Source organism: Panulirus ornatus, chromosome 51, assembly GCF_036320965.1.
Source record: "Panulirus ornatus isolate Po-2019 chromosome 51, ASM3632096v1, whole genome shotgun sequence".
NCBI classification, from domain to species: domain Eukaryota; kingdom Metazoa; phylum Arthropoda; class Malacostraca; order Decapoda; family Palinuridae; genus Panulirus; species Panulirus ornatus.
Genome location: NC_092274.1, coordinates 5721582 through 5746143, shown reverse-complemented (window position 1 = coordinate 5746143; position 24562 = coordinate 5721582). Strand labels below are relative to the sequence as shown.

The window sequence follows — 24562 nt, the reverse complement described above, 5'->3', positions numbered from 1 at the left end:
TGTTCTTGTTGTTTGTGTTGTAATTAGTGATATACATTCTAAACAAAAATTCAATATCTATAAATGATTGTGGTTATAATGGGTGACGTTCAGTGATGTTTATAATGTACGTTACAGTGATATTGTTATAATGTCTGTTACAGTGATTTTTACAGTGAATGAAGCTTCTTGTAATGTTTGTAGGTGGCATGTAAGAAATAAATTTTTGTTTTCTTTATCCGTGGTGTAATAAATGAACTCATACCATTATCAGTATTACCTATGATTAATGAATTACGTGTTGATACGTATTATTAATGTGATATTTACAGTAGATTATGTTCATTATCGATAATCTTAATAAATCTGCTGTGGCTGATGTTTGATAATGTTATAAGATTTACAGAGTGGATGATTCTTATTCATATAATGAGTAATGTTTTTCATGTCACTGTATACTTACAGTGTATTTGTAAAAGATTACTTTTTTACAGTGTATATTCCTGAAGATGATCATGATAAATTAAAAATGTTTAGGAAGTACAAATATATTAATCTGGAGACGTGGTTTATTTCTGCCTTTGGACTCGGGGAGGGGGGGGGGATAAAACCGAAATATCTCCTGTGTAGGAAAATGTAAAGAAAATAGATGGAAATTGGGCTGTGGGCAGTGGAAATCTTTCCCTCTTGTATTACCACCTGAAAGTAGGAACGTTACTGTATGAACAGAGACTTTGAAGTCACATTGTGGAGATATCACGAGGTTCTTGCAGTGCTTTGCGCCTTGCAACAAGCAATTGTCAAAAGCAGTGAGGATTTCCGCGGGCATTCGCTATCGTCCAGTAAATGACTAAATTCAGTTTATCTAAGGATAGAAATAATTATAGAAATAGTTCTCCTTAAAAATGATTGATATTATTTAATTCATATTAATTTGCTATAGTTCACGTCCTTGGAAGAGAATTAAGAGGGGAAAAGGTCCTTATCGTGGGAAAAAAAATGACATGAGATTCTGGTGGATGTGAAGCAGCGGCCGGGGTCCGAGGTGCGTCGGCTGCTGGTTTGTTTACAATGTTGACGGGAAGGGCTGGGTCTGCCTTGCCTCGCCTACTCCGGACATATATGTACAACAAGGTGACTACTGTGAGCCCAGGGTATCTCAGGCAGGTCCGGAACTTAGGATTATCGGTGGCAAAGTATGAAGAAGCCGGCGGGAAGGACGGAAATGAGGGAGATGATAGGAGGAAGAGGGCCGTTGCCGGGACCTCGGACCTGACGGAGGACACCCTGAGGCAGTTCGTGTCCTCCCTGACGGAGGAGCAGAGAGCCACGATCCTAGACGAGGTGCACCAGTTACACGCTGTCGAGGTCAAGAAAAAAGCTGAAGGTAATCTATTCTGTAGCGTATCGAAGATTATATTTCGTCATGCATTTTACGTATCCTGCACGTGTTTCTGATTGCAGGAAAATTATGGCAGGTAATTGGCCAATTTAAGCTTCACGTCACATATCCGCTTTGTTGATTGAGAAATTTAATTCTGCGGCATTTCAGTTTTTTTCAATATATAAAGAATGGAAAAGAGTGATTTGTAGAATTACATTTTGTTCTTTGGAATCATCTAAGACAAAAATGGTGAGGGTTTTGAATAATAGGAAAATTATGTGGGATTGTTTAATCTCATCATAAGTTGAATGGTAAGAGTCCAGTTCAATTCAGTATTGCTGTTAGATTTGGATTTTTTTATTTTGTTCTGCACTGTTATCATATTGTTTAGAGATTATAAAACCATAATAGTTATCAAGCATGATTTAGGGCATATTACATTAGTAAATTATAATAGATAAATTAGTAGTTGTGATAGACTTTTATATCTTTGAAAATACTTAAAAGTAGGTACTGGAAATACATTTGTAAAAAAAAATCAGTGGAACATATGGAAACCTCACCTAACCTTCCCAGCCATTGACATCATAACAAACCTTAATCTGCTTCGTTCTTCATTTAACAATCCTTGTAGGATTGTTTTTATTGTCACATGATGGGTTAAACTTTTCCCACCTCTTTTTAGATGTCAAGCCGACGTATCATACTATTAGTATCCTGTAGAAGTCTCAACCATTGCTTGGAGAGCATGGGAAAAAAAAAGTTGTCATTAGTACCCTAATAATCGCAGTTATAAATGCATAGCTGGGACCTTCATATCATGCATAAATAGTACTCCTGCAAAAGATACAAAGATTGTTAGATGAGTGAAGGTATAAAGAGGAACACATATGATATGAATGAGTGTGCGGAGAAAGTGAAGAAGAATAACTTTAGAAAAGTGAAGACACAGATAGAGATTTTGGTAGGAGTACAAACAAAGGAGGATTGTGCGTGGGAGGTGTACTCATCTCCCACTTGTGGAAGAAATTATGTAACTGTTGACTCTGATTTTCTTTTTATGTAATCACTGGGTAAGGAAGGACTTACGTAAAGAAAAACCATCTCCAAGTGTTAGTCACTAGCTGTTTTCACCCATTGTGTGAAAGTGCAATATTTCTAAATATATTCTTGCTATTCAGCACCAGTGCTGTGTGTGTGTTTGTAAGTGTAACAACACTAGAGTTTTCAGCATAAAGGAAGGTCTTTTTATCCTCCCTATTCTTGCCAGTCAGTTTCCTTCACACTGTAAATGCAAATGGTGTAAATACTCAAATATGTTCATGTTATTTTACCATTAATGTTTTGCATGTAGAGGTACAGTGTGAAGACAAGCTCCAAAGAAAGAAAAAAGTTTATTTTTATGTATTATCTTAGTAGGAGCTTCTAAACATGTCATTCACAGTCTCTCTTGCTTACCTAGTGCTGGACCAGGCTAGCACAAAGGTATGATATTTTTTTCATACATATTCACTATTTCCCACATTAGCAAGGTAGCTTCAAGAACAGAGGACTGAGCCTTAAGTCCTCACTTGGCCCCCTTCTCTGTTTCTTCTTTTGGAAAAGTAAAAATTGGAGGGGAGGATTTCCAGTCCCCCCACTCCCACCCCTTTTAGTCACCTTCTACGACACACAGGGAATATGTAGGAAGTATTCATTCTCCCCTATCCCCAGGAATTAATGATAACCGACCATGCTCCATGAAATGTTTTACAAAAGTACATTGTCCTTAGACAGATATAATTACAAATTTGTAGTTTATTACAATTAAATTTGATAGCTTATGGTGCAAACACTGTTTTAAGAGCTTATCTGAGTACTCCCAAATGTTATTTATCTCCTCATGAATTCTGTCAAACAAGTCACATTTGTGTTATGCCATGATGCACATAATAACAAAAATAGATCTGTATGCAATTACTGATAATGGAATATGTTGGAAATAAGAATAGTAATTTCTGTAGAGAAATAAGAAAGATCATGCAAGTGATCCCAGAACACTTCATTTTTATGATTTTTTTATTTGACAAACATTACCGTACCATAAGGATACTCTGATGCTTAATCCTCCCTCTGTAGAAATAAGGAAATAACCATAAATGGTACTTCATGAATGTGAACAACTCCTTCAGTCATGATTCAGAGGTGTTGCAGTGTGAAAACTGGATAAAGATATTGTTATTAACAGTCATAGTCATCAGTATTTTAATTTTTTGCCAGGGTGTTTGTTCTTTTTTGTAATGATTAATTTGCATGGTAATATGTTATGCTATTTGCACTTATTAACTAGCAATTCTAGCCTCTTCTGGTGTAGAAGATAATTGGGAGTTATAGGAGTCAGCGCCCCAATGTCAAGTTGTTAGTTTTGTAAAGGTTCATCCAAATTTCTGATGAATAACGTGTTCAAGTATTGTAAAATATTAGTACCTTTAGCATGATCATTTATCACTAAGTTTTACTTTCATATGGCTTTAATTATTTAGGTATCTTCCTGTACTTTCATTCCCAAAGAAATTGATATATTTCTAGTTCTTTACCAAGGCTTATGATAAATATTCATATGTTTTACAGAGAAATTAGCATCATGGCGATGGCGATCACGGTTTGGAAGGCCTGCATCTTTGCACTCATCCCTTGGGGCAGATCCTACTGGAACGTATTGTGAAATACCTCAAGAGTGGCTACAGAAGAAAGTTGGTGAGTAATTTGTCATGCTTTAGTAAGAAATTAATACTGAAACAGACACAATTGCAGTTTCTTTGTTATATTTGTGTTACATTCATTTTACAGTTATTTTTATCAACTTTAAAGGATTTTGTTGACCAAAATTGGTGTGTGTGCTAATAAAAACTCTGTAATTTTTCATCAGACTGCATTTTATTTTTTTCATTTTTTCAGCTGAGAAGACAAAACCCAAACCCCCTACTGGAGCTCAGCTGAGACAGCGTGAGTATAGTGCTTGTTGGGTGTATAGAACAACAACTACGTAAATATGGTACTCGTTGGGCTTGTAGAATACCGGTGTAAATATGGTGCTTTAAGATATACAGATCAAGAGATTGGTGTTTTATTTGGTTTACAGTGCAAGAACTGTCTGGTGGATACTGAGACAAGTAACATGTGTAGAAGAATTTAATTCTTGTAGTTGGACTGCAAGAACAAGATCAACATAATCATTTGTTTGTATTTAAGATACAGAAGAAGAATGATTTTGATTTGGTGTTATAGTTGGGTGTACAGAATGTGTAAAATTTTCAGTGTGGTAACTGGACATTTACGTAAAACAAGAACACCAGAAGTATAGTCACTGTGATAATGATTCCAAAGCAGAAGCAGAATTACTCGGATGTGTTTTTGGTTGGATGTTTGGAACGAAAAATATTTTCTTAGTGTGTGAGGCTAATAAGAACAGAGTAAGTAAGATGCTTATAATTTTTTGGATTTTTCTCAGAAAGCTGGCAATTGGGTGTGTTACCTAGCACATTTGGACACTTAATTATGGTCATATATATCAACTGAAAAAAGTTTTTGATAAGAAAAATAGATTTTTCACCCTGTAGTTTTTTTGGAAGTAAAGACCATTAATGCAGGAATGTAATGTTTTGTTCAACATTTCATTATGGGAGACTGGATGATTGGTAATGGTTGTGCACTGAAAGACTTTTCTGTTTGCAGTTGCTGTGCATAATGCTTTACCGTTTGTTGGTTTTGGCTTCCTTGACAACTTCATCATGATAGTAGCTGTGAGTATTTTGTAAACATTGTATATCTAGGCTGTATTGTACTGTATTATGTAACTGTTAACTACTTAGGTGCAAAAATCTGGTCTATTCACCCTTGACTTGTCAAACATCTGTCTTTTTCACCAAAATTAGGTTCAGTAAAAATTTTAAGACAGTCACAGTCCTATCACATACCTTGCTAACTATGCTAAGACATTCTTTTCTCATCAATACATAATAATTTTCTCTCTCTGATAATGTGCAGTGGATTAGTTACTGCCTTTACTAATTGCTGGTTAAAGGTAGCTGTCTTGTAGGTAAAGACGTGGACACCCATCAGAGTACCTTGAAATTTACCTGGTAGTTGCTCATAAGTAACACATAGGTCCTGTGACAGAAAGGGCATTTGGAAAGTTGAGGTGACAAATAATCATGTAAAATGGTATGGGTGTTTCCTACTCTCACAAGCAAACCTGGTACTCCATTTGTAACGAACTAACCTCCCTCAAGCAAAAATCATGGGTGAAGTGAGATACAGAAATAAAGAAACCCATTGCAAATCAACTAGAAAACAGCACAAATTCATATCTAAGCTTAAAGGCAAATATTGTAATAGATTAATTGATGAACAATGACCTTTGAGTTATTTGTCTCTTGTGCAGACCATTTGAAGTTTTATTAATTATATGTAATTATATTAATTATATTGTGGAGGCTAAGGTGAAGATTTATATGGGTTTTCAGAAAAGAAGAGTGAATGTTGGGGTGAAGAGGGTGGTGAGAGTAAGTGAGCTTGGGAAGGAGACTTGTGTGAGGAAGTACCAGGAGAGACTGAGTACAGAATGGAAAAAGGTGAGAACAATGGAAGTAAGGGGAGTGGGGGAGGAATGGGATGTATTTAGGGAATCAGTGATGGAGTGCGCAAAAGATGCTAGTGGCATGAGAAGCGTGGGAGGTGGGTTGATTAGAAAGGGTAGTGAGTGGTAGGATGAAGAAGTAAGATTATTAGTGAAAGAGAAGAGAGAGGCATTTGGACAATTTTTGCAGGGAAAAAATGCAATTGAGTGGGAGATGTATAAAATAAAGACACAGGAGGTCAAGAGAAAGGTGCAAGAGGTGAAAAAGAGGGCAAATGAGAGTTGGGGTGAGAGAGTATCATTAAATTTTAGGGAGAATAAAAAGATGTTCTGGAAGGAGGTAAATAAAGTGCGTAAGACAAGGGAGCAAATGGGAACTTCAGTGAAGGGCGCTTATGGGGAGGTGATAACAAGTAGTGGTGATGTGAGAAGGAGATGGAGTGAGTGTTTTGAAGGTTTGTTGAATGTGTTTGATGATAGAGTGGCAGATATAGGGTGTTTTGGTCAAGGTGATGTGCAAAGTGAGAGGGTTAGGGAAAATGATTTGGTAAACAGAGAAGAGGTAGTAAAAGCTTTGTGGAAGATGAAAGCCGGCAAGGCAGCAGGTTTGGATGGTATTGCAGTGGAATCTATTAAAAAAGGGGGATGACTGTATTGTTGACTGGTTGGTAAGGTTATTTAATGTATGTATGACTCATGGTGAGGTGCCTGAGGATTGGCAGAATGCGTGCATAGTGCCATTGTACAAAGGCAAAGGGGATAAGAGTGAGTGCTCAAATTACAGAGGTATAAGTTTGTTGAATATTCTGGTAAATTATATGGGAGGGTATTGATTAAGAGGGTGAAGGCATGTACAGAGCATCAGACTGGGGAAGAGCAGTGTGGTTTCAGAAGTGGTAGAGGATGTGTGGATCAGGTGTTTGCTTTGAAGAATGTATGTGAGAAATACTTAGAAAAGCAAATGGATATGTATGTAGCATTTATGGAGCTGGAGAAGGCATATGATAGAGTTGATAGAGATGCTCTGTGGAAGGTATTAAGAATATATGGTGTGGGAGGCAAGTTGTTAGAAGCAGTGAAAAGTTTTTATTGAGGATGTAAGGCATGTGTACGTGTAGGAAGAGAGGAAAGTGATTGGTTCTCAGTGAATGTAGGTTTGCGGCAGGGGTGTGTGATGTCTCCATGGTTGTTTAATTTGATTATGGATGGGGTTGTTAGGGAGGTGAATGCAAGAGTTTTGGAAAGAGGGGCAAGTATGAAGTCTGTTGGGGATGAGAGAGCTTGGGAAGTGAGTCAGTTGTTGTTCACTGATGATACAGCGCTGGTGGCTGATTCATGTGAGAAACTGCAGAAGCTGGTGACTGAGTTTGGTAAAGTGTGTGAAAGAAGAAAGTTGAGAGTAAATGTGAATAAGAGCAAGGTTATTAGGTACAGTAGGGTTGAGGGTCAAGTCAGTTGGGAGGTAAGTTTGAATGGAGAAAAACTGGAGTAAGTAATGTGGTTTAGATATCTGGGAGTGGATCTGGCAGCAGATGGAACCATGGAAGCGGAAGTGAATCATAGGGTGGGGGAGGGGGTGAAAATCCTGGGAGCCTTGAAGAATGTGTGGAAGTCGAGAACATTATCTCGGAAAGCAAAAATGGGTATGTTTGAAGGAATAGTGGTTCCAACAATGTTGTATGGTTGCGAGGGGTGGGCTATGGATAGAGTTGTGTGCAGGAGGGTGGATGTGCTGGAAATGAGATGTTTGAGGACAATGTGTGGTGTGAGGTGGTTTGATCGAGTAAGTAATGTAAGGGTAAGAGAGATGTGTGGAAATAGAGCGTGGTTGAGAGAGCAGAAGAGGGTGTTTTGAAATGGTTTTAGCACATGGAGAGAATGAGTGAGGAAAGATTGACCAAGAGGATATATGTGTCGGAGGTGGAGGGAATGAGGAGAAGTGGGAGACCAAATTGGAGGTGGAAAGATGGAGTGAAAAAGATTTTGAGTGATCGGGGCCTGAACATGCAGGAGGGTGAAAGGCGGGCAAGGAATAGAGTGAATTGGATCGATGTGGTATACCGGGGTTGACGTGCTGTCAGTGGATTGAATCAGGGCATGTGAAGCGTCTGGGGTAAACCATGGAAAGTTGTGTGGGGCCTGGATGTGGAAAGGGAGCTGTGGTTTCGGGCATTATTGCATGACAGCTAGAGACTGAGTGTGAACGAATGGGGCCTTTGTTGTCTGTTCTTAGCGCTACCTCGCACACATGAGGGGGGAGGGGGATGGTATTCCATGTGTGACGAGGTGGCGATGGGAATGAATAAAGGCAGACAGTGTGAATTGTGTGCATGGGTATATATGTATGTGTCTGTGTGTGTATATGTATGTGTACATTGAGATGTATAGGTATGTATATTTGCATGTGTGGACATGTATGTATATACATGTGTATGGGGGTGGATTGGGCCATTTTCTTTCGTTTGTTTCCTTGCGCTACCTCGCAAACGCAGGAGACAGCGACAAAGCAAAATATAAATAAATATTAATTATATGTAATTATATGTTGTGGATGAGAGGGCTTGGGAAGTAAGTCAATTGTTGTTCGCTGGTGGCTGATTCATGTGAGAAACTGCTGAAGCTGGTGGCTGAGTTTGGTAAAGTGTGTAAAAGAAGAAAGTTGAGAGTAAATGTGAATAAGAGCAAGGTTATTAGGTACAGTAGGGTTGAGGGTCAAGTCAACTAGGAGGTAAGTTTAAATGGAGAAAAACTGGAGGAAGTGAAGTGTTTTAGATATCTGGGAGTGGATTTGGCAGCGGATGGAACCATGGAAGTGGAAGTGAATCATAGGATGGGGGAGGGGGCGAAAATTCTGGGAGCCTTGAAGAATGTGTGGAAGTTGAGAACATTATCTCAGAAAGCAAAAATGGGTATGTTTGAAAGAATAGTGGTTCCAACAATGTTGTATGGTTGCAAGGCGTGGGCTATGGATAGAGTTGTGCGCAGGAGGGTGAATGTGCTGGAAATGAGATGTTTGAGGACTATGTGGTGTGAGGTGGTTTGATCGAGTAAGTGATAATAAGGTAAGAGAGATGTGTGGAAATAAAAAGAGTGTGGTTGAGAGAGCAGAAGAGGATGTTTTGAAATGGTTTGGTCACATGGAGAGAATAAGTGAGGAAAGATTGACCAAGAGGATATATGTGTCAGAGGTGGAGGGAACAAGGAGAAGTGGGAGACCAAATTGGAGGTGGAAAGATGGAGTGAAAAAGATTTTGAGTGATCGGGGCCTGAACATGCAAGAGGGTGAAAGGCATGCAAGGAATAGAGTGAATTGGAACGATGTGGTATACCGGGGTTGATGTGCTGTCAATGGATTGAACCAGGGCATGTGAAGCGTCTGGGGTAAACCATGGAAAGTTCTGTGGGGCCTGGATGTGGAAAGGGAGCTGTGGTTTCGATGCATTATCACATGACAGCTAGAGACTGAGTGTGAACGAATGGGGCCTTTGTTGTCTTTTCCTAGCGCTACCTCGCACACATGAGGGGGGAGGGGGTTGTTATTTCATGTGTGGCGAGGTGGCGATGGGAATGAATAAAGGCAGACAGTGTGAATTATGTACATATGTTTATATGTGTATGTCTGTGTGTATATATATATGTATACATTGAGATGTACAGGTATATATGTATACATTGAGATGTATACATTGAGATGTACAGGTACGTATATTTGCGTGTGTGGACGTGTATGTATATACATGTGTATATGGGTGGGTTGGGCCATTCTTTTGTCTGTTTCCTTGCGCTACCTCGCAAGCACGGGAGACAGCGACAAAGCAAAATAAATAAATGTAATTACAAGGATATATTTAGATTTTATAAATGTAAGGCTAATGACCACCTAAAGGTCAGTGGCAAGGCAAAGATCGTACAACACATTCACATTCATTTTCAATTTATTCTGTTTTAGAGATGCATGGATCTGTATCATTATATGTCTGAGATACAAAGGTTATGGAAATACTAGAAACATAAGGGTCTTTAACCTTGCATGATAGAGACACGTGTTTGTAACATTGGAAAGACTAGAAGAATGCTAGCAAATTAAAAAAAATTCATAAAGAAGGATGTTGAGTTCAGAGTGGAACTTTCCAAGACATAGATGTGAAGTTCAGCATGGAACTCTTTGAGAGTGGATTAAGAGTTCATAGTGGAACTTCCTATCATATTTTTCATATCTGAAGCAGAGATAATGTGCTAATTATGATTAGTATTAGATTGATGGTCCCCTGATGTGAGGGATCAGGGAGCATGTGCCTGTGTGAGGAGTGAGGGATGCTGGTACTAAGAAACAGAGTTGATATGATGGCATGATTGTACTGAACTACCAACCTCTAACTGTGCAAGATGGGAGCACGTGCTGGAAGAGTAATGGACTATTATTAGTTTGAAACACAGTTGATATACTGTTCTTGAAAGACTTGCACTGGTGCATGAAACCCTTCCTGTTTCTGTTAGTGGCATGAGGGATACTACTAATGTAACGCCCAGTTGGTATGTGTGTGTTGCTAAGACTGGTCCATTTTCCCTTAGCTGTGCACAGTGTCACCTAGATGTTTGGGAAATGAGTGGTGCTGGTATAAAGCTTGGATGATATAGTATTCTGATAAGTATTAATTCATTCTCCTCCAGATTTTGAGGAGAAACCTGTCCACAGAAGTGAGAGTTGTTACTTTTTGAAGGCTGGATGGTATCTCATATGATTAGTACTGGTTTGGGATTTTAAGTCTAAATGTTTACAGCATAGTAAGGTGATAAGCCTTTGAAATCATCATGATTGGTTATTTCATAGTTTTCATGTGAACACTTTACTAATTATACATGAACAGTTTTTATGTACGAGTGATTTCAGTAGTGTTTTACTTCCACATTCATTATTGATCCCTGACATGGCTAATTGTTGGTGTTCTGTTGTGGCAGGGTGATTATATAGATGTCACAATTGGGACTACTTTGGGCATTAGTACAATGGCAGCTGCAGCACTTGGCAACACTGTCAGTGACCTGGCCGGCATAGGGTCTGCTTGGTATGTTGAGAACATTGCTGTCAAGATTGGCATTCATCCTCCAGATATGTCTCAAGAACAACTGGATAGAATGTCTGCTAGATGGTCAGCTAATGCAGTGAGTCTCAAGATACATTTATTTGTATTATTCTGATGATATGATAAAGATAGACAGTTAGATCCTGATGGTACATCGCTAATGCAGGATACACCGAACATGTATGAACGAAAGAAGGATTCTTTTGATTGCTCGTTGGTCTGCATTTAAAACGTGTGATTTACATGAATCTTGAATTCCAGATTTATCTGTGATTTATCTGTGTACCTGTCAGTAAACAGTTCATTGACATGTTTGAAGCATCCAACAGTAACTGCAGTATATGTGAGTTCAATTATGTATTTGCCTTTTCATTTGGCATTATATTTTTCTATTTGTTTGTTTGTAAGTATTTTTATAGTATATTTTTTGTTTTTGTCTTTTACCTATTAGTTTTTCAGTGGACATATACCAGAATGACTTAGGCAGGTATTGATTGGTTGGAATATATTGAGCAAGAGAAGATAGAGTGTATATGAAAAAAGTAGAAGAATGAAGAGTTGAATCACCATCATTTCAGTGAAGAGTATATATTAAAGAAGTGGAAGAATGAAGAGCTGAGTCACTCTGATTTGAGTGAGGAGCATATATGAAAAAAGTGGAAAATGCAGTTGAACCATCGTCAAATGAGTGAAGAGCATGTATGAAAAAAATGTAAGATTCCAGAGTTGAGTCACAGTCATGTGAGTGAAGAGAATATATGAAGAGGGAGAATGCTAGGTGAATGTTAGTTAACTGAGCATGTGTTAAAGAAAGAAGGGCTTGATGAAAAGGATAAAAATGGTAAGAAACAGAATCTTGAGCAAAGCAAAATACCTTAAAATCGTTTGGTCCTATGGGGAGAATGCACAGTTATAGGTTAAAGAAAATATATAGAAGCAGGGTAGAAGGAAATGGAGTGAGAAAAAGATAGCTGATATTCTGGGAGAAAGTGAGTGTATCCATTGTGGAGAGGACCAAGGAACACCAATGAAAATTGCTGTTGATTGGGAAAAGAGAGGTTGATCCATTTTTAATTAAAGACAGGATGACCAGAAAGAAAGCTTAGAATGAGCTGAAAGAGTTAAGGGGGAAAGCCAAAAGATTGGAGGTTGTAGATTAAAGCCCTTTGCTGAACACCATCAAAAGTTTTTTGGAAATATCAAGGGCTATGAAATGTTCTCAAATTTTTCTGGAAGGGATGGCCAGAGATTATTGATATCAGAAAAGATATTGTCAGTGGATCTAACCATGTAAAAACTCTTAGAATATTAGGAGTTAAGGAGAGTCAGAAACTCTAGTGATAGTAGAAGTCAAAATAAAAGGATAAATTTTGGAAGGATAAGAATGGTCATCCATATGCAATTTGGGCTGTACTTGTGCACATATCCTACACATCTTCAGCCATGGGCATTACCATGTGTAGGCTTCCTTTCTTGGGTGTAGATGTATTGACATTATCCTAATATTGCCACACCAGCCTTTTCTTCCATCATTTACATTGCTAACCACTGTCTTGTGAATTCATCACTTCCTTTCACTTTCCTCATTCTTGTCACCTCGTAACACTCTACACTCACCTCTTGAAAAATCTATAAGTACATTAGAATCATCCAATTTTCCTGTTATGCTTATTCAGTTTTGAGTTATTATTTTCTTAACTTTTTCGTATTTGTCCTCTAAGATATAATTGTGGTTTTCAGGGTCGAGGTGCTGGTGTGGTCATAGGCTGCCTCATTGGTATGTTCCCACTGATGTTTTTGCCCAATCATGATGAAGATAAGAAAGCAGTTGCTGAAGGCTGAGTTTAGATGCCATCCCTCCAACAGAAGAGTAACATTTTGCCAGTAACCACTAATTAATTCCCATTAATGGTATTTTGATGCACTTGTACTTTTATCATATTTTACTCAAATTTTCAATAACATATCCAACGCAATTTATAGTTAACACATCATTCAAGCTTCTGCAACGAAGCTCAGAGGTTTTGATCTGCAGCTTACTTAAGGAATACTTGCATGGAAGATCCTCAAGGATGGATTCTTTTGTCGATACCTTTGCAACTGATTCTTTCATCCTGGAATGAGGGAGAAGCAAAAAGACCAAATGCAAAAAGTTACTGTTTGTAGGGTTATTGACTGTACTTGAAACTTAGAAGTAGACCAAAATTGCAGAGACTGAGATGGTGTAGATTAGTATCTTTTTTGGGCTTGAAGTAATTGTCCTAACTGAAAAGGTTTTAAGTGATCTGCTTTCATTTCTGTTGAGTACATCTGTTACTAGGGGCACACTGTGGCATGCTGCATTTTTGTTGTCATGTTTGAAGGTAGAAATCTTTAATGTAATATGAATTTTTTTTGTGTGTGCACTTTGTTAACCTTTATGTTGAGTTGATGTACTGGACATGAAGATGATTAACTTAGATATTACAGATTATTCTAACCACTATTTTTCACTCTTCTGATCAGTTTGGAGATATTGCCAGTCCTAAACACCATACAATTAATGCAAAAGTTACTGCAAGTGATGTAGAAAGAGTGGTACGACATCCCAGCTATTTTTTTGTGAGGAATCATTTATTAGTTATAGTTACAGATAGATTGCATGAGAAAGTTGTCTTAATATGGGTACATGCAGAAAATCTTTTCATCTCCTATAGAGGAGTTGATAGTCTTGATACTATCAAATGCTAGAATGAGTATGTAGAAAACAGGCTAATTCTTTTATAGAGACAGTAGTACTAGGCCTCATTACAGGGACCATGTGCCATAAAAAAGTTGTAAGTTGACCCTGAATACAATAAGCTATTTAGGAAGATCCAGTATTGTATCATAGGAAGCAGTAAGTAGATTTATATCTTGGTGCTAATTCAGAGAAATATAAGTAGATAGATAAATATATGAATATGTACATGTACATCATAAACGAGAGAGAGTGGATGTGTGCAATTGAGGCCGTTGTTTATTTTCTCTTATGCTGCTTTGCTAAGGAGTGGCAATTAATGCTACCTCGCCAATGCAGGAAACGGCAAATGTGTGAAAAAAAACATATAGGGAAGAAAGAAAACTTCCTACGTATTCCTTGCGTGTCGTAAAAGGCAACTAAAAGGGAAGGGAGCGGGGAGCTGGAAGTCCCCTCCAGGTTTTACTTTTTCAAAAGAGGGAACAGAGAAGGGGGCCAAGTCAGGATTTTTCCTCTTTGGCTCAGTCCTCTGTTCTTAACAGTACCTTGCTAACATGGGAAATGGCAAATATGTATAAAAGAAATATTTTTTTTATTTAATTTATACTTAGTCACTGTCTCCTGCATTGGCGAGGTAGCACAAGGAAACAGATGAAAGATTGGCCTAACCGACCCACATACACATGTATATACATAAATGCCCACACACACACACACACACACACACACACACACACACACACACACACACACATACATACCTATACATTTCAGCATATACATACACAGACATGCATATATACAGATGTACATATTCATACTTGCTGCCTTCATCCATTTCCATCACCACCCCGCCACACATGAAATAGCACCCCCCCTCCCCCCACATGCATGCGAGGTAGTGCTAGGAAAAGACAACAAAGGCCACATTCGTTCACACTCAGTCTCTAGCTGTCATGTGTAATGCCATGAAACCACAGCTCCCTTTCCACATCCAGGCCCCACAAAACTTTCCATGGTTTACCCCAGACGCTTCACATGCCCTGATTTTTTTCATACATATTCACCTTTTCCCACATTAGTGAGGTGGTGTTAAGAACAGAGGACTGAGCCTTAGAGGGAATGTCCTCTCTTGACCCCCTTCTCTGTTCCTTCTTTCAGAAAATGAAATCGGGAGGGGAGGATTTCCAATCCCCCGCTCTTTCCCCTTTAAATTGCCTTCTACGACATGCAAGGAATACATGGGAAGTATTCTTTCTCCCCTATCCCCTATATATACTTGAGGGTTTTGAACCAGCTCCTGCTCAAGTTTATACCGTGAGTGAAAAGTCACCGTGATAAGGCTTTATAACTGGGAGTACAGTCTCATTACAAAGGAGTTCATATTTCCCTGCTGCTAAAAGCAGTACATCCTTGAGCTGCAAAAGCCTCCAGAAAGAGTTCATGGTTGATCTCAGGACTCTTTCATAGAAAGGGGTCCTGGGGTAATTAAAGATAGATGTTTACGTTGTTTAGTTTGTGATAGGGGGTTGCCTGAATTTTTTGGGTATGTATATGTGAATATAAGTGTGCAAGTGGTAGAAATACAAGAGCAGAGTATCTTGGACCTTTGTTCTCATAAGTGTGATATAATAGCTTAACTCTGACTTAATATATGGCTCCTGCAATACATTCTCTAAACAGAAAGTAACCTCAAAGTAAAAACATTGCCCATAAGTTAGCTAACTTGACATCTTTCATGGGAAATTTGCAACTTTAGGCTTATAGCATCTGGAAACTTCAAAGGTGAGGTTAGCAAGATCTTTTTATTCACTTGATGTGCTTTTGTGATATGAGCATAGTTATATTTTACAAATTTGAACATCTGTGCACATTTATCTTGTGAAATGCACATATATCTTGTGAAAGAGTAATGACAGTAAGTTTGCAAACTTCTCTACAGCTGAGAATTTGTGAATTTGTCTCTACTGGGAAGAATGAAAATGATCACAGAATATGTTAAAGTATTTTGCACTTAGTTGGGGTAAATGCTTAGGTAGTCTTTTTTTCCTCTGAATGTGAAGAGAAACTTTGTTTTTTCATTGAGGTTATTTTTTTCTGTTTACAGCCTTGTGCAGATATGACATTCATGTTAATACTGCTGTTATCCAAAATGTTTGAGCTTACAGGCCACTTTACATTCTTTGTGTGTATATGATATTAGGTACCTAAAGTTCTGAGTCAGTCCTTCTTATTCATTGAAAGGTTTTGGAATTTGTGCAGCTTCAGTTTAGAATTAGTGCAGCTTCTTCACTTTATTACAAGTGCAGCTTCTTCAGGAAAATGTTTGCAAAGCCTAGATCATTCTGATTTTTATTAGACCAGTTTATTGGTTAGCTGTTTTCATATTATTTAGGTTAAAGAATATAGGGAAGCATAACTTCTTATTTATATTGAATATATTTTCTTCTTTTTTACTGGTAGGTTATAATTACTTTGGCTGCAGGGATATGGTCTGATTTATATTGAATATTTCTTCTTCCTTTTTACCAGTAGGTTGTAATTACCTTGGCTGCATGGATATGGTTCTTGTATGAAATTAGAGAATTGGGGGACTTCAGAGGCATTTTGTGAATTGGGTGAAGTCAGAGCATTGAAAGATATGAGTAGTATTTTCCTAATCATGTAAAGTCAAAGAATTCAAGGACAAGCAGCATTATGGTAATCATACAAGTGGCACACATTCTTCAAATATAGCTATTTTGTGCTCTAACATTTCCTTTTTCTTGCTTCTTTTCTTGTGGTCAGTGCTGGAGGTGATTTTTTTTTTTTTTTTTTTTTGTATTTAAGACTATGGAAACAAAGTTAAGAAGAAAACTGGCTTTAGGTGGAGAAGGATATTTTTCTCTCATCACTGTTCAGCCAGCATGACAAGGATCACCTCTGTTTGCCCCCTTCCTTTTTTCTCAGATTTGCCATCTTTCTATGTGTCACACAACTTAGAGAAGAATTCAGCTATTTCCTGCCTTGCAGTTGCCACATGTTGCTGGTGTGAGGAAGCTTTTAATAGCAGGGTAAGTCACTTGTTTGTGAGCAAAATTACAATTGTAGCTTAGTTTTCATGTGCAGGGCCATTGCTTGATGCAACAAGCAGATGTTTGGTAGAGTTAAGCTATTGTTTCAAAGACTTTAGATATATTGTTTATCCCTCAATATATATATATATACATATTGCATGCAGATTTATAGATGCTTTGCTCTCGAAACTGCTACCCTCTGCCCTTTTTTATTAGACTTTTAACTTGTGAATTAACTGGATATTGCTATTGTTTCACAGCCTCTTACAGTGATTATTTCAAGAATAGTATTTGATTATGCTATCCTCTAATTAGATGTAGCAACTGCTCATTTTTGTAGGAATTCCCAGCCTTTTTGAATTTCTGATTGGACTATTGAAGCTTGTAGACAGTCAAGTGCAAACGTCTGAACTCGTGTATATGTGTGCATTGACCTCAGTATCTTTAGACATCATTATATAAGATAATGAATATTTAAGTGCTGGGAGAATGTATCATGTTTGCGAATATTCCAGATTTAAGGGTAAGCCTCATTACATACACATGTATGTGTGTATAAGCAGTATTTCATCTGTTTCTCTATCTTTGGTTGTGTGAAACAGAGACACACTGAAGTATTGTTTGTATTTAAATTGATATTTATTCTCTTACACTTGTTATAAACACATCAGCTATGCAGAAAAGAGAAATATCTGAGAACAAAATAAGAAATTCCTATCTTTAAGAATAGATTGTACATGTTTATATTTAAACATACAGGAGTTCTTACTAATAATGCACATCTTGATATATTATTTTTGATGATATGTCTATAATGTAAATAATTCCTAATGTTATGTAAATACCTGTTTTGGATTACAGGTATTACAAGGTGTAGCTAAGGGAGCATATCTTTCTTGGGATGCTTAGCAATGTAGAAAGTATGGGGCATAATACCTGAAGTCGGGTATCATTTTGACTGTCATTTGGTTATTTCTTGTGTACTTAATCAAATTCAAGATACGTGTTCCATGTTTCACCCAGCAGGCATATGGACTACTTTAATGTAGCAATTTAGAGTCCCTCACTAAAGTGCCTACAACCATCAAACAGCTACTCGCCTTTGGTCAGCCAACCACAGCCAAAGATAGACCAAAACAAGTAGTTACGGTTCCTCCCTCCCACACGGGTCATACACTGCTCATGACTGAGTTGGTGGCTACCAGCTTGGAAAGGTGCATTAGAGATTTTATTTGTCCAAGCCACATGAGACAAACTACTGACAACCTGGAATTGTAAGGTGAATTCCTGGACCAGAGTTGATTGTTTTCCATGAGGGTGAAAAAGACGTATGCTCTCAGATGCAGCTTAATTGTAAGTAGATTTTGTTTGTTTGTTTGTTTTCCTCAAATCTGATGTTCTTGGATTTAAAGAAATTGTTAGAATTAAAGAACACTTGTTATTGCAGTTGACCTAATGTAGGTGTTGGTCTCATGTCAGAATATTTTTTCATTAAGATTGAAAAAAAGATTCATAAAGTTCATTGTACAGCTGAATCTCCAGTGCTTTGTTTATATGTTTGATTGGTTAGGCCCTGGTGATGAATGCTTGTTAAAGAGTGGCTTTAATTTCTATTGGCTTTTGTTTTAAAAATGTAGTAGTCCAAGTGTCCAGCTAAATGAACTGGAAAACATGTGTCCTTCAAGGATATCCTGTATAGTGCACAGAAATAATTATTAGGACCAGAGCAGATTCTTTTCCTAGGTACTAGAAGTAGTAGAGAGAATGTTTACAAAGCAGTACAGTGTGGAAAATTAGATTTCTTGGAATAGTTCAATTATCAGAGTATTAGAGAATTTTACACTTAAGTAGATGTTTTTGTAGTATGCTGGGCACTGAAGAAGTTGAAATAATAAGTGCACAAGGGAAGGTTGGCATTTTATTGTGATAAATGATGCAGTGGGTGACATATATGAAAGCCATATGTAGGCAGGAGCTGCTTCTTGGAGTTAAAACTACTTTTGCTCCAGTCATGTTTAAAGAAGGACTGAAGTTCACATAAATGCTTAGTCTCATTATTTCTGGCATCCATAGCTTGCCTCTGACACACATCAGGTTCTGTGACTTCAGATGCCTGTGATGTGGCCAAGACCTTGAATATGAGATTTGCCTGGTCCATCTGAAGTAATCATGAAACTTATGTACTCCAGTGTATTTTTTGCCTAGAAAGGCTCAGCACTAATGATGCAATTTCTTGTAAGATACTGGCATATGCATAATAACTAGATTTTTTGCTTATACATCATTTCATTTTTATTTCTTTGTATGGTATAATTAATCTTGTCATTTCTGAGATGTGTAAGGTTTTATATATAATGTATATAAACCTTCATCTAAAGCATTACCTAGGTTGATTCTTCAGCAGTTTCTTTGACAGAGAACTGTATGAAGATGCCAGACATTTATTATATGGGTTATATTTGTTTTAAAAATATTTGTATGTAAATATGTATATAGTTTCTTTTTACTTATTTATTTTCTTAGATCATGTAGGTGATTTTTCCCTTTTTTGTTATAAAAGCTATATATGAAGATTGAAAGTATTGGAGAAATGATGCATAAAGATAAGTTGCCCAGATTTCTTATGGTTTATCGTAAATCACATAATACAGTGAATCATGTTCTGAATTTTAGTATTTTAAGATAAGAAATTTGCAGTAACATTTTGAGAAGTTATTTCCTGCTGACCACTTCATGACAGAATATATTTTCCCCAGTTACTAAGATAAGTTTAATTTTAGCAATATTTTTCAAAGTTGTGGGTCCTCAAAGGAAATGAAAGTCTGTTTTTTGATCGGTAAAAGTTTTGTAGCATAGTCTGCATGTTTACATAACTCCACAATATTTAAGCAATGAACTTATAGTATTGTACTGTGTGAAGTAGGGGGAGCCTAAAAACAGGATATTAGTTGCATTGGTGTGTGCAGGGCTGGTCATACTGCCACACCAAGGACCTTGGGCTACGCTATTCCCTTTTACTTGGGATGATGACACCCAGTGGTAAGTGAGAGTTGACATAATGGCTTACTTTTATGGAACAAAAGTTGGTTGTATCGTCAGGAGATTTCACAGAAGTGAGATGGACTGGGAGGAGAGAGTGAGATTTAAAGTCAAAGTGAGTGAATCATTTACAAGGGATAATGGTCTCAGCAGCAGTAAGGAATGTTGCTTACCCTTACCAGTGTTTCTATATTTTATCTTGACCATATTTTTTGTTGTCTGCTTGTGTTATATGAATTATGTAAAAGCACTTCTTCAACAGTTCTCCCGGAAAATTCTCTGGTTTTAATGTACAATGAATAGATCAAATTTCAGGCTTGCTGTACACCAGTAAGGTAAAACCAGTCTATTGTATGAAGGGAGAAGGTTAAGAAGGGTGAAAGTACAGCTGAGAGAAATAGATGATGAAAAATGATGTGTAAATGTTCATCAAGTGAATTATCAAGAAGTTTAAGAAAGATTCACATCTAATTAGAGTTTTATTGTAAGGGTGATTGATTTTCATTCCAATTGGTGCTGCTGTTAATGTGTGTTGTTAGGACAGTATATGTGGAGAGTATACAATATGTATTGAGTGTGCAGTATTTTGTGAACCTGCAGTACATGGTGTGAGCCTTTGAATGGTGTGAGTTCACAGTATCTGTTTTGAGACTAAAGGTTAAGTTAGCTGTCTTTAGTTTATACTGTAAGTATGTAATGTTATTGGTTTCCCATTTATATTAAGAGTCTTCAGTATATGTTTGTTTGTACATTACATTTTGTAAGTTTACAGTATACATACTGTTACTTTTCTGTATATATTGTAAGCTCCTGGTTTATTTTGTGAAGATATAATATGTATTGCGAATATTGTGTATGCTGTTGTCTACAGAAGATGTTTCAACTCTGCAGTATATGTTAAGAGATCTGTATTTGTATGATGGATCTGTATTTGTATGATGTATATTGTGAATGGTGTATATTTTGAGTCAGTACTTTTTTCTTTCATGCACATATATTTTGTTTTATATCTTTGTCATGAATGTTATACCTAATATCAGGTTTTGAGATGTGGTATGAAATGTCTGATATCTGACGTATCTGTAGCACGGATACTTAGTATGGGATACGTGTTATTGGGTTTCAGAAACATGTTGTTGGTCTCTGATACACAGAGTGAGACCATCCATGCTAGAGGTAAGATTATGGTTCATATGAGGGTATCTGATGCATGTTATGAATCTGTGGTATCTAACCTGTTGAAAGTATTTGATACATGTTGTGAATCTATGGTATCTAACCTGTTGAAAGTATCTGATACATTTTGTGAATCTATGGTATCTAACCTGTTGAAATTATCTGATACATGTTATGAATCTATGGTATCTAACCTGTTGAAAGTATCTGATACATGTTGTGAATCTATGGTATCTAACCTGTTGAAAGTATCTGATACATGTTGTGAATCTATGGTATCTAACCTGTTGAAAGTGTCTGATACATGTTGTGAATCTCTGGCACCTATTATGAGGATCTGATACCTGATGAGATTATCTGATACATGTGGATCTTTGTTATTTTTTTCTAAATCTGATATAAATGGAAAGTCCTTGGTGCATGTTGTGGGGCTTTGGTGTATGACTCGAGTCTCTGCTACTCATTACAAGCTTAATAAGTGCTCTCAGTGTGTCCTCTGGTACTTTTGGTGTGTCTCAAATTTCTTTTTGAGCCTGGTATATATTGTGAATGTATGATGCCTGTTATGAGTATGTTGTGAGTCTCATGATATTTAAGTTCCCAGTATAAGTGTGCATTCTGTTATTATTAAGACACTCTGCCTCTAGATTTGTACTTAAGTTGAATTGTTCCATTTATGAGTGTGTTTTACAGTAAATATCTTTACTTATAGGTGTTATCATGTTCATAAGTACTTCTTAATGTACTGTAGTAATTTATATTGTACAGTTTAGCATATTAAGTTATCGGCATTAGATAGTTTTAGATTTACCAGCAAGATGCAGCTGTTTTGTTGTTTACTTTACCCTTGTTACTTTCAAGGAAATGTTGCACAACTGCATGCATCTAGCAGTGATGGTGCTGCTGCCTCAGGCCTTTGGGGTTCGATTTTTCTTCTGTGCTCATCTTGGTTTGTATGTTAATAAGAAATTGGATGTATCACCAACAGGTATGATGTATGTTGTACTGATGGCTCCAAGTAGTGCACATATGTAGTGTTTAAGCTGTATGAAGATTATGATGTACTGTGGTTAAGTACAGCTGTAAGAAATGATGAAGTACCTTTAAGATGAGCATAAATTAATGAAAAGTCACTCCTGATTGCAATGTGGTACATCATAATCCATAAAACAGTCCATAAACTAACTGTCTTTACGAGGTAACAAATTCACTTGCTGAGCTTTTTGGGTTGGACACGAGGCAATTGTTGAAAGTGTTAGCAGTATTGATTTAATGCTTTGATTGTCACTAATCAAGGGTGCCAATTGTCTTGTAATCAGTCTAGATTACAGATCAAGGATGCCAGTTTTCTTTTAAACACTGTGAATCACTGATCAAGGTTGCCAGATGTCTTGAAACAGTGTAAATCACTGTTAATGGTTGCCAGATGTGTTGTAGACTGTAAATATCTGATCAGGGGTGGCATATGTCTTGTAAATGGTATAAATCACCAAGTAAGGATGCCACTTGTCTTGTAGACAGTGCAAAATACCGATCAAGGGTGACAGTTGTTTTGTAGATAGTGTAAATCGTTGATCAAGTGTGCCAGTTGTCCTGTTGACTATGTAAATTACCGATAAAGGATGTCAGTTCTTTCAACAATGTAAATCAAGATGATAGCATAAGGAACTTTGTAATGAACTTTATATATATTCCACTTCATCAACAGACATAACTGTTGAAGTGTTAATTTCTTCAGTGAAACACATTATGAATGATATTTACAGATTACTCCTACTTCATTGTTTTATGAGATGTAGTGAATTATTCAGTATACTAACATACAGCCCGTGTTCTGTTTATACAGAAGAGAAGATTACTGTGTACAAACATTCTCTATTTATGAGAACACTAGAGTCACCAGAAAAGAATGACAATTTGCAAATAACTTTGTGATAAGAAATTGACTTCTGCTTACTATTTTTGTGAATAGCTTTGTAATAAGAAATTGACTCACTAGTCATTTTGCGAATAACTTTGTGATAAGAAATTGACTCACACCTAGAATACAATTTATGCTTACAACAAAATAGTTGATAGTAAAAAAAAATAATGCATTCAACGATATATATATGTGGCTACCCTTCATTAATGGCACACTTGATTAGCAACTGATTTCCAAAGCTGGCTCCAATACTGAGGCTTTCTTAACACACTAAAATATTATTTACTGGCAGCATTTGTCGACAGCTATTGATGGCTTCCAGCAAAACACCACTGCCACTCAAAATTGCAACCCAGATTAAGTTCTTCATGTGTCATGAGTATTCCACTGTAAATTTTCACTTTCATAATTGTGTATTGTTGATTTTCCACTTGTCACTGTTGCAATTACATATGTAGTATTGAAAGATACCATATGCCTTTTTAGGTTAATTTTGGTTTTACATGTTACCAACAGTGAATTGAATATCCATTTGCATTTAAGAGACATCTAGTACTTGCCATCATTAGTGATGATTTAGTTATAGATTAACAGTTGTTATACGGGATAGTTCTCTGTATCAGTATTTATTTTTAACATACTCATGGTGAGCTGTACATTTGTGTTCAGAAGGATAGTAGCACTAAAGTCATGGCTTTAAAACACAGTGAAATTATCCATTGTGTAAACAAAAGTAAAAGATGTCGGTACCTGTGTTGACTCTAATGTACATGCTCATCTTGTTGCTTAATTGATAATGTCTCCATTCACAACTGCAGAGCTACATGCTGCTCAGATATGTGAATCACAATCTTGTTGAATCCTTTATGCTGTTATAATAATAAAAGCAAAAGAACCACAGGTTGGCACCACAGTCTCATTTCTTCATGCTTCATATGAGAGATGGGAGTAAACATTGTTTTAAATAGACTGTTATCTCATGCACTGTTCACATTTTCGTAGTATTTCTTACATGAGAGTAACAATACATAGAGAAATTGAAATGGTGTTTCATAAGCCCAACACAAGTTGTTATCAACACCTGAAGAAGGTGCTTAAGATTTTCCAGTGAGTGGTTATAAGTTTACAGTCTCATAACCCTGGCAGGCGATAGGCCTAAATCTTAAAACATCACAGTTGTGACTAGCAATCACCAGGTCAAATGGTATAACTGTGACCAGCAATCAACAGGTCGGACAATATAGCTGTGACCTGTTATCATCAAATCAGATGGTATTAAAGTTACCTGTTAACATCAGGTCAGATGGTACACCTGTGACCTATCACCAAGTCATGTGGTATGGCTGTGGTATACTATCAGTAGGCCAAATGGTATACTTGTAATATACTATTACAAAGTCAGATTGTGCATCTGTGATATATCACCAGGTCAGATGGTACACATGTGTATCCACTATCACTAGGTGAGGTGGTACCATGTCACACCCAGCTTAGCATATACAGTGTCCTTATAAAGAGATATACAATGTCTTTGTAAAGAGACATACAATATCGTTATAAGGGAAATGCTAGTGAGAAATTGC

The 24562-nt window shown here is 37.0% G+C and overlaps 1 protein-coding gene across 1 annotated transcript; it reads left to right on the top strand.

Annotated features, from left to right (window-relative positions):
• The first annotated feature begins 708 nt into the window (after positions 1 to 708).
• LOC139764890 (uncharacterized) lies at positions 709 to 24022 on the top strand. Its single transcript, XM_071691947.1, has 6 exons — positions 709 to 1366; positions 3974 to 4099; positions 4301 to 4348; positions 5078 to 5145; positions 10941 to 11144; positions 12806 to 24022. Exons 1-6 carry the CDS (start codon positions 1051 to 1053, stop codon positions 12905 to 12907), a joined length of 864 nt encoding a protein of 287 aa, XP_071548048.1. The 5' UTR covers positions 709 to 1050; the 3' UTR covers positions 12908 to 24022.
• Positions 24023 to 24562: the final 540 nt, after the last annotated feature.

What these genes read in the sequence shown, in the direction of transcription:
- LOC139764890 (XM_071691947.1), top strand. Translation starts at nt 1,051, where the DNA reads ATGTTGACGGGAAGGGCTGGGTCTGCCTTGCCTCGCCTACTCCGGACA. An exon ending in TGGAGCTCAGCTGAGACAGC is followed by an intron (nt 4,349 to 5,077) that starts GTGAGTATAGTG and finishes TTCTGTTTGCAG; the next exon opens with TTGCTGTGCATAATGCTTTA. An exon ending in ACTTCATCATGATAGTAGCT is followed by an intron (nt 5,146 to 10,940) that starts GTGAGTATTTTG and finishes CTGTTGTGGCAG; the next exon opens with GGTGATTATATAGATGTCAC.